At 36.5% G+C, this 12,841-nt stretch overlaps 1 protein-coding gene across 1 annotated transcript; it reads right to left on the reverse strand.

The window, feature by feature from the left end:
• Positions 1 to 6,096: 6,096 nt before the first annotated feature.
• Positions 6,097 to 7,014, reverse strand: LOC113353276 (transcription factor WER-like). The gene is made up of 3 exons (XM_026596927.1): positions 6,821 to 7,014; positions 6,593 to 6,722; positions 6,097 to 6,488 (listed from the first exon to the last, which is right to left on the reverse strand). The coding sequence occupies exons 1-3, from the start codon at positions 6,969 to 6,971 to the stop codon at positions 6,137 to 6,139; spliced, it is 633 nt and encodes a 210-aa protein (XP_026452712.1). The 5' UTR covers positions 6,972 to 7,014; the 3' UTR covers positions 6,097 to 6,136.
• Between the last annotated feature and the right edge of the window lie 5,827 nt (positions 7,015 to 12,841).

Consider the following 12,841-nt stretch of genomic DNA (forward strand, 5'->3'; position numbering starts at 1 on the left):
AAGAGGAATATGAACGTCTTAGTAAACTAACTAAAGAGGAAAGGGAGAAAGAGAAAAAGAAAGAAGACGAAGAATGGAAAGAAGGTGAGATCAAGTTTGGGTTATTAATGAAAGCGTGGGATAAGGTGGTTTGGTCGATGAGTGTTGCAAGATATGAGATAAACTTGAAGTAGTTCGAGGATGAGTGGGGGACTAATTACCCCAAAGTAGTGGAATATTGCAAGAAACAATGGTTGAGGCAACACAAAGAGAGGTTTGTGTATGCTTTTACTTACGACTACAAACATTTCAAACTTGAATCCACAAGTATGGTAGAGAAAGCTCATGGGAGACTAAAAGTCTACTTTTCACAAGTCAAAATGGGATTGTGACGGTGCAACATGCTATCCATGAGTACACTAATAATGATATCGACAGGATAAAAAAGTAATTCCAACAAAGTAGCTTCCGTAAGTTGATGGATTTTAAGGAGGATGATTGGTTGCTTGTTGGTATACATGGAAACGTCTTGCATTGGGCAATACGTTTCATGATGAAACATCTCAAGTTGTATCAAAAGTATGATGAACCGAGCACTCCTTGTAAGTGTAGGATAATGAAGGCTATCAGACTTCCATGTCATCATATTCTTGGTAGGTATAAAACTCCCATTCCGATTGAAGATATCGATCCTTATTGGAAGCAACTATCTTTCAAACCGTCTCCAAGAGAAAATCCCGGTGAAGAGTTTGGAGATATGGAGCTTGGGAGAATAATCCTCGACAAGTACCCCAAGTTTAATAGGTTGGACAAACAAACTATGAATCAAAAGTTGATGCTGATTGTTTACCCTTTTATGGAAGAACTTCAAGAACCGACGAAACAAGATCCTTGCGGTAGACCACCTACCACAAAGACGAGGGAGGAAGAAAGGGAAAAAATTAAAGAGTATTTGAGTATAAAATGCGATCCATCCGGACATGTTTATACCGAGGGACAACACAATGAGGAGCCGTCTAAAAAGAAAAGAGGTCGTCCGAGGAAAGAAACACCTATACCAACGGTTTCAAACTTGAATCCAAATAGCACTCCACTTCTTGAGAGTCAATCAAGTGTGGAATTTGTTGGAAAGAAAAGGGGTCGGCCAAGGAAGGATTAAACTACACCAACGGTCTCAAACTTGAATCCAAATCGCACTCTACCTCTTGAGAGTCAAGCAAGCCAAGGAGATGTTGCGAAGAAAAGAGGTCGTCCAAGTAAGGATTCAACTACACCAACGGTCTCAAACTTGAATCCAAATGGCACTCTACCTCTTGAGAGTCAAGCAATCCAAGGAGGTGTTGCGAAGAAAAGAGGTCATCCAAAGAAGGTAGTACAACCGGTATTGCAAGAGTATCGCGTACAACTCCCTCAAATTATTCAAGAGTTTGTTATTGGTAGCGACGACGTCGCAAAGGATGGAATTGTGGGTTTCACGTTGTCTCGCAACAATTGGGACACCTAAGTGGAGTGGTTGAGGAGAATCTCACCCAATGCCAATATATAAGAAAGAAGATGGCCGTCCGACTAGAAAAAGACAAGGAGTTTCATATCTTAATGATGCTAGAAGGTTCGAAGGAGGACAAAGAAGCGAGTTTTATAGAATTGCTTACTAGTGTTAAAGTCCCGGAGGTAAATGCACCGATCAAATGGGAGCATTGGATGAGAATGCCGGAGGGTGGCCATCTATTGGCGGATACGTGGTCATGCGTGGTACATTTTTTTAGTAAAGGACTATCTATAACATTTGCACTGAAACATGTGGTTTGTGTGGAGCAACTCAAGCATTGAAGAATTTTTATTGCTTTGGTGGATAAAAATCATTTTATTGGTCTACAACTCAACAAGGAATGTCCATTACCTCCTCTTTGTAGGTTTAGTTTTTGGGAGAACTTCATAAACAACAAGAGCAAGGAATGGATGAAACTTTATGAGGACAACATGCACCATTAGAATTCTTTTGATGAGTCTAAGGAATGTCCCATAGATTTGAGTGATGAGTGATTATGATTAGGGAATATTTAACGAATCTTTTTGGAGTACTTTTGTAATCGCATTCGTGTTTTGTGTAATGTACTTTGGAGTACTACAAATGGATGAAATGGATGTGATTTTTTTGGTGTATACTCCATTGGTCGGCATTGTATTTATCACACGACCCTGCTGACTGTCCCAGGGTCGGCAGGTTATAAATTCGTCAGGTTGCCGGCTGTACTGCATGAAAGCACAGGAAGAAAGGCCTGGGGACGGTCGGCAAGGTTGTTTCCCTCCTACAGTGACGGCTTATTTGTGGTCTACATGGTTTATGAGGACAACCATGCCGATCAAAACAAAAAAAAAAGTTCCTGGATGTTCCTCACCCATTGTAGTCGGCTGGGTTGATGAGGAAAACCATGCCGACTATACGTATGCCGGCAGTGTTAATAGACTTCTGCGTACCGACTGCTATGCAGCCGACACGTTTTGAATTTAGTATGATGCCGACTAACATTGAATACAAGGATTCTTAAAAACTTAAAAAAAATTTGAAACTTAATTAAAGCATACAAACCTTAAAAAAACTTAATTAATTAGAGCATACAAACCTTAATTAAAGCATACAAACGTTAAAAACTTAACCCTAACACATTTGGGATATAGATAGTATCTTTTTCCGGTGCACAATTTTTTAGGAGAGGTAATTAGCTTCATCTTACCGTCGCAACATGGATCTGTGCATGGTAGAAGGTTGATTTTAGCAACTTCATCTTCATACGGAGCTAGGCGCCCATCTATCCAATAGAAAAACCCACAACAAGTGCATTTTGAAGCACACGACTGATATACATCTCCTACTGCAGCTGTCATGTGAAATAAGAATCCCTTACAACCTTAAATAGTGCATTTGCTTCCTTCAAAGGGACAATCGTTTGCAAAATGACCTCTTAGTGTACAAAGACTACAAATATTTGGTTGTGTTGCACTTGAAACTTCCATTCTTTATGCAAGTTTGAATATGAAGTTGAGAATGCTTTTATAATAACAACACACCTAATGTCTTGATTTTGAAATTTATAGTCGTTGATCATTCAATGGCTTGTACTTTGTACCTAAAAAGTAATATTTTTATATTACTAACACTCAAGTCGGCAAGGTCGAGACTTCAAACCATGCCGACTACATATCCATGACTGCACTATAGCATATATCATGGGATGGTCGGAAAGGCCGAGCTTTCAAACCATGCCGACTTAGTAAAACTCAATATTATCTAACACTGCACAAAAAAGAATAAGTTCTAAAACAACTGAAACTGAAAATTAACATAAGTCAGGTTTAACAAGTCTAAAACCACAATCTAATAGTTCAAAATATAACGTAAGAGTTCAAACCACAATCTAAGTTTCTAAACCAAGTGAAACATAATAATCCATCCGTTTCTGGAAAAGAAATACTTTCACTTTTTCGTTTTGGCCTATTTTTAGGCTAAATTGAAAAAGTGAAAGTATCTCTTTTCCAAAAACGGAAGGAGTAAAATTTAAGAATTTCATGGATCCTTCTTGTTGTTGTTATCTTCCTCCACATCACTATTTTTTTCACTATCACTAGATTTTTCACCAGCATCAGCTTTTGTTTTTCCCTTATCTGGACCTATGTTGTCACCGACCTCATTGTAATAGGGGTTCACTCCAGAAAAGTCACATGCCCTGAAAAAAATTCTTGGATCAACCTCCTCTGATGATGTACATTCTTCATAGTTGAGGGGATTGCTAGGACTATCCATAAACCTTAGAAATTCTCCAGGATCTCCCTTACCCATCAGAAGTAACTTTCTTACAGGGAAATTCTTTTCAGTTTCATCTTTAGGATCTTCTAAACCAGGATAAATCCTGTCAATAAATTCCAATAACTCTGCTGCATTGCTCACAATACAAGGGATATCTTCTATTTTTTCCGGTGGGAACCCAATACACAAATAAGAGATATGAAAATTCTACACATTGAAACATGTTTATGGTAATACAGTCGGCATGGTCTATAATCTAAATATTGCCGACTAAAACTTAGTCGGCGAGGTTATAATCATATACCAAGCCGACTAAAACACTGCTGGTATGGTTTTATTAACGAAAGATGCCGGCTACGAACTCAGGTAAGTCAGGTTTTTGTGACATCAAGCCGGAAAGGTACAATTTTAAGATTATGCCGACTAGAAAAAAGTCAGCAGGGTTGGTTATTGAATACCATGCCGACCCTGGTTATTGTCTAACAGTCGTCATGGCTGTTATGAAAAGTCGACATGATCTTCATGTTACGACCTTGACGACTAACACTGAAATCCTAAGGCCAGCATCTCATTTCTTAAAAACTATGCCGACTAGAAATCCTGAAAATCATCATTTCGATTTCTAACCTAATATAACAATCAAAAAACACAAAACAACATTGAATTTGGGTTTAAAAATCACTTACAGTCTTCTTTTCGCCAGTGGAGGGTTCTTTTCAATATTTTCAGGGATTGGATTCTCGTGTTTACTGATTTCACTTGTTCCAACTTTTTCCTTACCTTTTCCCTTTGATTTGGATCTTTTGTTATTACTTGTTGAATCTTTGTTGTTGCTTGATCGTTTGGAAGTAACCATTTTGTGGAAAATCAAAGTTCACAATTTGCTGCAGGGATTTGCAGAGAGATTAATGGGAGATGAAGGAAGAAGAGAAGATTAAGAGTTGGTTTAGGTTTTAATTTTAGGATTAACCGATTAAAATATGGTTTAGTTTTTAAGTTTAATTAGTTCAAGGGTATTAAAGTAAACTCACCCATATTTTAGCTCCCCTTAATAAGGGCACTGAGTCCATTTAAATTTGGGTATACCCCAATTAATTGGGGTATACCTCTATCAAGCCAGGTTTTAAAACCATGTTCCGAAAACAATAATGTTCCCCACCAATCTTCTGAAATTGGACCACATGCTGCTTTGTTCATGTTTTACCACACTTTGTCGTGCAAATTTGATAAGTAAAATTGTTGCTATTGTGTAGACATTGTTTTCAGTAAGCAAGTTAAAACTATCACCATCAAGATAATAACTAAAATCATGTTCCCTCCTGTAGATGATGCATCAACATCATTCACCAGATCTGATAATGCTCTCTCCTGTGTTTTAAGATTATCGTCCCTAGATGCTCTTGACCCGAATATATATGGTGGTGGTGCCACTGCCTTGGATAAGTTTAAATTAGAAACCATGAAAAATATAGGGTGTGTTTGTTTCCCTTTGAAATTCGGATGTTTGGCTGTATAGAATTTTTAGTCATTAGTAAAAAATGAAACTTTATTTTACTTGACAGGGATCCTACGAACCGATTGTTTTGAACCCGATTGGGTCCCAAAGAAAAGGAAACAAGTTCATGTACTCCATAGACAAGTTAAAACTATCACCATTAAGATGATAACTAAAATAATGTTCCACCTCCTATGGATGCATCATAGAAGAGATTGTTTTTAGCAAGTTAAAACTATCACCATCAAGATCCTAAAATCATGTTCCACCTCGTGTGGATGCATCAACATCATGGACTAATAATGCTCTCTCATGTGTTTTATGAATATTGTCGCAAGATGCTTTGAGCCAAAAATATATGAGCATCATGAGGCCTCTTTTTGCAATTTATATATTAGCTTTATGAGTCGTGTTAGGTTACTTGCCCTTTCTGGTGCACGTCTTGTAGGTCACCTATGAACACTTTAATCTCTCCCTTTGTGGTGCACGCCCTGTTGGTCACCTATGTGAACAACTTAACCTACGTTGAATGGAGAACTAATTAATGGTCGTGCTGCGTATTTTGTACCATTTTTACTGCTTTTACCATCATGAATAGATAATTTTTGCTACTGAGATCAACAATGCTTGGATAGACAGTCAGAAAATGTTTAAGGAAGATTGCCATACATGACATCAGGCTGACACTAACTAGCTAAGAAAGGAAAGAAATGAATATTCTATTGGAAAATTGCACCAAAATTTGAAGACATGGACAGAGTCTCTCAGAGAGGGAGAAGATTCAATTTTTTTCATAAGAAAAAAAGCACACACAAACAAAGAAAAAAAGAAACCATTTATTGATCCAAATACACTTTTCATGAAAACCAGCATAAGACATCATTAACATCAAGAAATTGGCTCATCCACTCCATATTTGTTAAACCCTCACTAGAGAAATCGAAAAATTGGTCATCGGCATTAAAGCTAGTAACATTAGTTTGCAATTCTCCGGCTTCACTAGAAGTAGCTTCTTCACTCACCTTTACATCTTCTTTCTCCAATTGCACTGCTACTTTGGTTTCTTGCACCTTATTACACACTTGTGCTTTTGGACCTCTCCTTCTCTTCTTCTCTTGTTGTTGTATTTTCTTGCTCAAATGTGAATTCCAGTAGTTCTTGATTTCGTTATCGGTTCGACCTGGTAATCTTCCAGCAATCAAAGACCACCTGCATAAATGTTCATTGTTCACAGTAAGTCATTGAAATTGCGAAAATTCGGCTAACCCGAAAACGAAACAAAACAATGAAGCTGAAAATAGAAACTAATTTACCTGTTTCCCAAGAGTTTGTGTAGTCTAAGTATTAAATCTTCTTCTTGGTCAGAGATATTGCCTCTTTTGATATTTGGTCTCAAGTAATTCATCCATCTTAATCTACAACTTTTTCCACATCTATTAAGTCCTGTGAAGATCAAATGCAACAACAACACCGTTATTCATCAAATATACAGAATTTAAAGCATATGTTTGGACAGCAATATGAAAATAACAATTACAAACCTGCTTTAGTTGCAATTGATTTCCATTTTCTTGGTCCATGAGTTTCAATAACTTGAGCTAATCTTTCATCTTCTTCAGTTGTCCATGCTCCTTTATTAACACTACTACTAGTACTCTTCTTAGTTGTTATTGCCTCGTCCTTCATAGCCATGAATGAGCCTTTGCTTACTATGGGGTAAGACAGATGAAATGGGATGAAGTGTTTTGAGTTTATATAAAATTGTGGGAAGTGAACCAACACATATCCTTATATGGAAGTGAGTCAATGAGAAGGTATTAGTTGTACAGTAATCTAAAGCAGACAGATATATTCTGTTAATGATGAGTGAGTGAAAATTGAATAAGAAAAATGAGAAATCTTTGTATTTGAAATTCTTACTTTTCTTACTACCAAAAAAGCTGAAACGCAAGAATTATTTTTTATTATTTTTGCAAACCCCACATTGCATGTACTTTAGTTTCATGATGAAAAAGTGATGCAAGTTTGGGTACTATTAAGGGGTTATTATTTGATGACCCCCACATTCGCAAGTGTGGGTTTGCATTGGAGTTAGGATCCAAATGGTGAAATGATTTCAATGCAACAATCTGATTTGGATTTGTTTCTTCAAATGGAGAAGATTTTTGTAATGATAAGTGTTTTTGAGTTTAGGATTGTGACAGTTGTGGGTTAATAACTTAATAATGATGTTTGCAATCTCACTAGTTGCTCACGGTTGAGAGTATTAGCTAGAGATTGGCATCATAATGATGATGATGATGATGGATCAAAAAAATTATTGTGTAATTGATTTTTTGAGATTGCAATGTGTAGGATTGGGATATTATTGAACCAAATGATGGTGTTTTGTCACCTTATGTTGTGAAATTGGGTAATCAAGTGTGTTTCCATGAAAGCTTGGAGTACTGTTGAAAATGATGTTGCTTAGGGATGCACTAGATTTGGGGTGCTCATTAATGACTTCATGCCAAGGTACTTAGGCCATACCAAACCACTACATGCTGCATGCTTAGGGATGCACAAGTTGAGACCAAAAGGGAAACAAACAGTGCAGTCAACTTAGTTGGAAGTGGATGCTTCTTGGTGTACAGTGGAGCTTCTAAGACTAGGTAAAGTGGTATCCATATCTATAGGCTCCACTATTTTTGAGTATTCTAGGTTGATAAAAAGCCATTAATGGCTTAATTAAACAAGTGATCACAGTCAAAGCCGTCTAAAACAGGTCTCCGAACTACAGTACTGGCCGTAGTCCGTTGTCTGATTCGATAGAGAAGTGTCCAAAATTGATCGACCCTCCAATTGTATAATGCTCTTATAGTTCTAAGAGCCAGAAGCTTTCTGCTAGTCGCCCATTCCATCATTATCCAAATCTAAATCTTATTCTGGTTCCATTTTTGCAGCATAATTGAACCGTATGATGCAGATTTCATGTAGTCATTGCACCAAATTAGGTAATTATTTTTGGGGTCATGCCTGTATTTTGTCAGTTCACTTATGAAAACAATGCAATGACACTGCAAGTTTCTGCCATGCTTATGCTGGCGGGTAGTGCCAGTGATAACTGTCTTCTATACTGATCAGGATAAAAAGGATCCGTTTTCATGTAGATAGATGCTTGAGTTGACCACTCTTGTACTTGGTTTCTTCGTTTTTATACGTATATGTCTTTTTTTGGTTCATACAGTATACTCTCTATTTGAATGGTTGTATCTAACTTACTTATTCCAGCAATATAGGACTATTGCTGTGCGCACACTCTTTTAAATAATAAATACTTTTTTTTTAAAGTGAAAGACTACATCAACCGGCTCATCTGATTTTTTTTGATCGTTTAAAAGGAATTGTATTAAGAAGCACACGAGCGGTGCGCAAGCCAATACACCAAAATACACAAGCTGTACGTCCACTCATCTGAATCATTTCATCCGGAAAATTCTCTTCATTAGTTTTCAAGTAAATTTAATGTTTTGGTTTAGCATTTTCTTTTAAAAATAGGCTGAAAACCGTCCGAAGGGAGAGAACATGATGTCTCACTACCTGGAGTAGATTCTATCAGCATGTTCTCCCAAACCGTTGGTTATGAAAATGCAGAATTATCATCATATACATTATCATCTATACATGTAGTGGCTAGCTTGCTAAATCTATTAGTATCGGCAGCAGCAGCACCCACGACTACTTTTGAAAGGTGACCAGTGAGTCCTCTTCAAAGGAAACAAATAACGTAAATGTGTTATTTTTACTCTCTCCTCCATTTCAATTTTGTTTTCAATTCAATCATAATTATATAAATTTCTCTAATTACTTAACTATGATCCTTCAATTTATGAAATCGTCCCTGTGAACTCAAATTCGTTCGACTTTCTTCTCATTTCCTTTAATCATCATACTTCAGACAGATTCACTATAACTTCCTCGAATACCAGAGATATGCATGCAGTGTGCTCGCGAGTCCTAGTAAATAATGGGTTGTTCAAGTGTCGGACACGCACACTCTTTTAAGCGTGTCCATGCTTGACAGAGACACCCCAAAGAAAATCAACTCTTTTTAAGTATCGATTCATTAAGCAATGGAAATGATGGCAAGGAGTCTAATGATATATATGCATGTGTTAAATTGCTGATTTTTAAGAACTTCACGTGCATGTTGTACCTCTTCTACGTAGAAGAAGAAGAAGATGCAATATCCCAGTCTGAAATATGAAAATCAAAACACCAGTAAAAAGATGATTCAACAAAAACAAAATAGAAAAGAGAGAACAAGAAGAAAAAAAGTGATAAATTTGCTTTAACGTAGCTTTAAGGAAAAGGTAGATAAACATATTTCTGTCTGACTGAGAGACCTGGTCATGAGGTTGTATGACCATGGTTATCTGCTGTATGACCATGGGCCACAGCAAGGTTCTTTAATTATCACGTTTGGTTGAGCATTTGGAGGACTAGAACACCATAGAGTACCTCATGCATATGCGTTTCCGTTTTCTCTTTCAGAGAAGGATAGTTCCATAAAAATCAGAGTAGGTGCCAGGATCATAGATAAAAGGAGGCGAAAGAAAATAGTCTCATCTATAAAAGTTAAAACATGAATACGAAATCTACCATACGGGTGTTATGTGAAAACATACGTAAATAAATAGTTCTAATCACGAAACTAAACAAAAATGAAAAGCACATATCGTAGAAATACACATAAATTCTTCTTAGACATATCTTGCCCACTACTCATATATGTATTCCGTTAGTGATCAGGGATGGTCTTCCCAAGGTATATACCAAAATTTTACTAAAATTTGAATATCCCCGAGTACCATCTGATTCTTAAAGATGCCTCTACTAGGCTTTCAAACCTGACCAGTTCACAAATTTGTACTTCTTTCATCAGTATAAGAATCAGTCAAATCTGATTGACCGGATCACCCAGCTCTAAAGATAAGCACCAAAAGTTTCCCTAAAAATTTGAATATCCCCTGACTATCTAATTCTTAAAGATGCCTCCTCTTTCAATAGGCTTTCAACAAAAAATAAAGGTATGACTATTTAGTTAAACAAAATTTTTGTACTACTAACCTTCTATAGAGAAGAATATCAGTCAAAGTTGATTGACCGATCTGTTCCAACTTTCTCTTCTACTTTTCCAGTTGACTCAATTTCAAAGTGTGTTTGTACCTTTAAAGTGTATATATTTCCCGTTTTATTAATCCAAAGTCACTTAGAACCACATTTTATGTTTAAGATTCCATTTCTTTTTTATGTTAGTGTAATCCATGATCACAATATTTACTTTGTTTTAAACTTTCATGATTTCATTTCTTTATTTATGCCTTTCTCATTCTCCAACCATATGGTCACATCAGATGGTAAAAAATAAAAATAAAAGCACAAACCCTACATTTTACTCTCAAACATGCATGTTACACAAAATGATTATTACAATCAAAAGAAGACACAATGAATCATTTTTTACTGTTTGGGGTTCATGGAAATGCATGATAATCATGTTTGTGTTAGTGTCTTGATAAGAAAATCTAGCACTTTATCATTATTGATATGGCTTTGGTCCTGTTTGGATATTCTTAAAGCGCAAAAAAAAGATGGATTTTAACTACCTTTAGTGACACAAATTAAAGTTTTTATCTTTGTGTAGCTTCCATAATTAGTGAAGAAAATCTGTTCTTAAAATATGTAGTAAGACTCAATTTTTTAACATTTCAAACACTGAAAATGGGGAATCTTCTTTTGCTTTGGACATCAAATGATAGCAACACACATCAGCAACGTGAATAAATCAGATTTCTAGGTGTACGTACTGTCACCAATTATGGCAAGCACTTGCAGCAATATACACTCGAGTGTACTCAAATAATCATTGTGGTGCGACTGTACTAATACCAATGCAGGAAGGAAGAAACCAAGAGAACGTATCTAATCACTTGCAAACAAACAGAATATTAGGGTGTACGTACGTTTGTTGTTGCCAGTGCCTGCCTCATTTACACTGCCTCTTGCAACCACTATGGTTGTTTAAACATTGTTACCAGGGGTTATCAAACTCTACAGGATTAAAGGATGATTGTTGCCGGGTATTTGTAGCCCCGTAGAATTTCGTAAGCCCCAGTAGCAGCCTTGACTCTTTGGGGTAGAGTATAACTTCAGAAGAAGAATAAAGAACTTATTATGAAGCTAGAAACCTTGTTTTCTGGTTGATTTCTACACTATGCCCTTACAACAAGTCTTACAATTTTGATAATTTTCCTTCTAAACTAGGTGATGCATATGAGTTTGAGTTGTTGTTTGGAAGATCAAGTCTTATGGTAAAAACTTTATTATTAATCCAAAGGTGGGAAGTACTACGGGGCCTCTTATGGTGGTGCTCTAAGAGTCGTTGATTGATTCTTAGAGATTAAGGGTATCAACTTCCCCGTTTTAGCTATCAGACCCAGCGGAAATTGGCATTCCAAACTTCCCTGGAACATACTTTTGGATGCGAGGAGTTTGAACCCACTCTGAAGCCATAAGACCTGCCCAATCCATAGTTTTTACGGAAAACCTTTGCATTAGAGCACCATAAGACTGAGGGAAGAATGTTAATATGAGTGAAAAATAATTTGTGAGGGAGGATGCTAATTTCTCTGGCAATGTTGGAGAGAATTGGGAAGTGCAATTTCCAAATGTCATTTCTAAGCGAAGTAATGTTGGAGAGACTTTTTATTTGGAAAAGAGGTGCTTATGGTATGCCAAATTAGGAAACAAATGCTCCTCTAAGACAACTTAAAATACTGAACACCCTTCTACGTCAAGTTAGCCACTATCGGAAGCTTAAAGAGCTGGAAGCTCTATATGTATGATGCTCAGGAACAATTCAAGAGACAATATGATTAATCTAGAAAAAAGGAATACCAATTATTTTTCACATTGTCATGCTAAGAAGAAGGGGAAAAAACAAACTCTAATGATTGTTTTATAACTCCTAGTGGGGAGTTGGTAGTAAACATGCAATTGATGGATAAAATTCTAATTAATTACTTTTCTTCTATCATTACTGCTTTTCCGGTGATTCATAATAATGAATTTTTTTTAATGTTTATCTCCTAGTGTGAATGATGCTGGTAATGTCTCTATCAAGGAGATTTTCTCTGCTTCTGATATTTGGGTGGTGGTAGAAAATGAAACCTAATAATACCTAGGGCCAAAGGGTTACCCTTTGAGCTTTTCCTGACAAAATTGACCTATCGTGATCAGGTATTCAAAATGATATTCATCCGAAACCCTGGAAAACCAAAAATCCGATCCAAGTGATTTTAGGCCCAGTGGTTTATGTAATACTATTTGTTAAATTATCAACACTTTTGGCTAATAGATTAAAGAAGCATGCATTTTTTGATAACACAACAGTAAGCTCGTAAAATGGTTTATGCTTGGAAAAAGAAACGGGCAAGATGGGTTGCTTGAATATTGACAGGGTCAGTTAAAGTTCTTCCTATTAAATGTATTTCTTCTACTTCTATTTCGATGCTCTTAAA

This window comes from Papaver somniferum, chromosome 2 (genome assembly GCF_003573695.1).
Source record: "Papaver somniferum cultivar HN1 chromosome 2, ASM357369v1, whole genome shotgun sequence".
Lineage (NCBI taxonomy): Eukaryota > Viridiplantae > Streptophyta > Magnoliopsida > Ranunculales > Papaveraceae > Papaver > Papaver somniferum.

Bases quoted from the DNA above. Each gene is read 5' to 3' on its own strand.
- LOC113353276 (XM_026596927.1), bottom strand. From the start codon at position 6,971: ATGGCTATGAAGGACGAGGCAATAACAACTAAGAAGAGTACTAGTAGT. The intron at 6,723-6,820 runs GTTTGTAATTGT...TGATCTTCACAG, and splicing joins ATCAATTGCAACTAAAGCAG to GACTTAATAGATGTGGAAAA. The intron at 6,489-6,592 runs GTAAATTAGTTT...ACATTTATGCAG, and splicing joins CACAAACTCTTGGGAAACAG to GTGGTCTTTGATTGCTGGAA.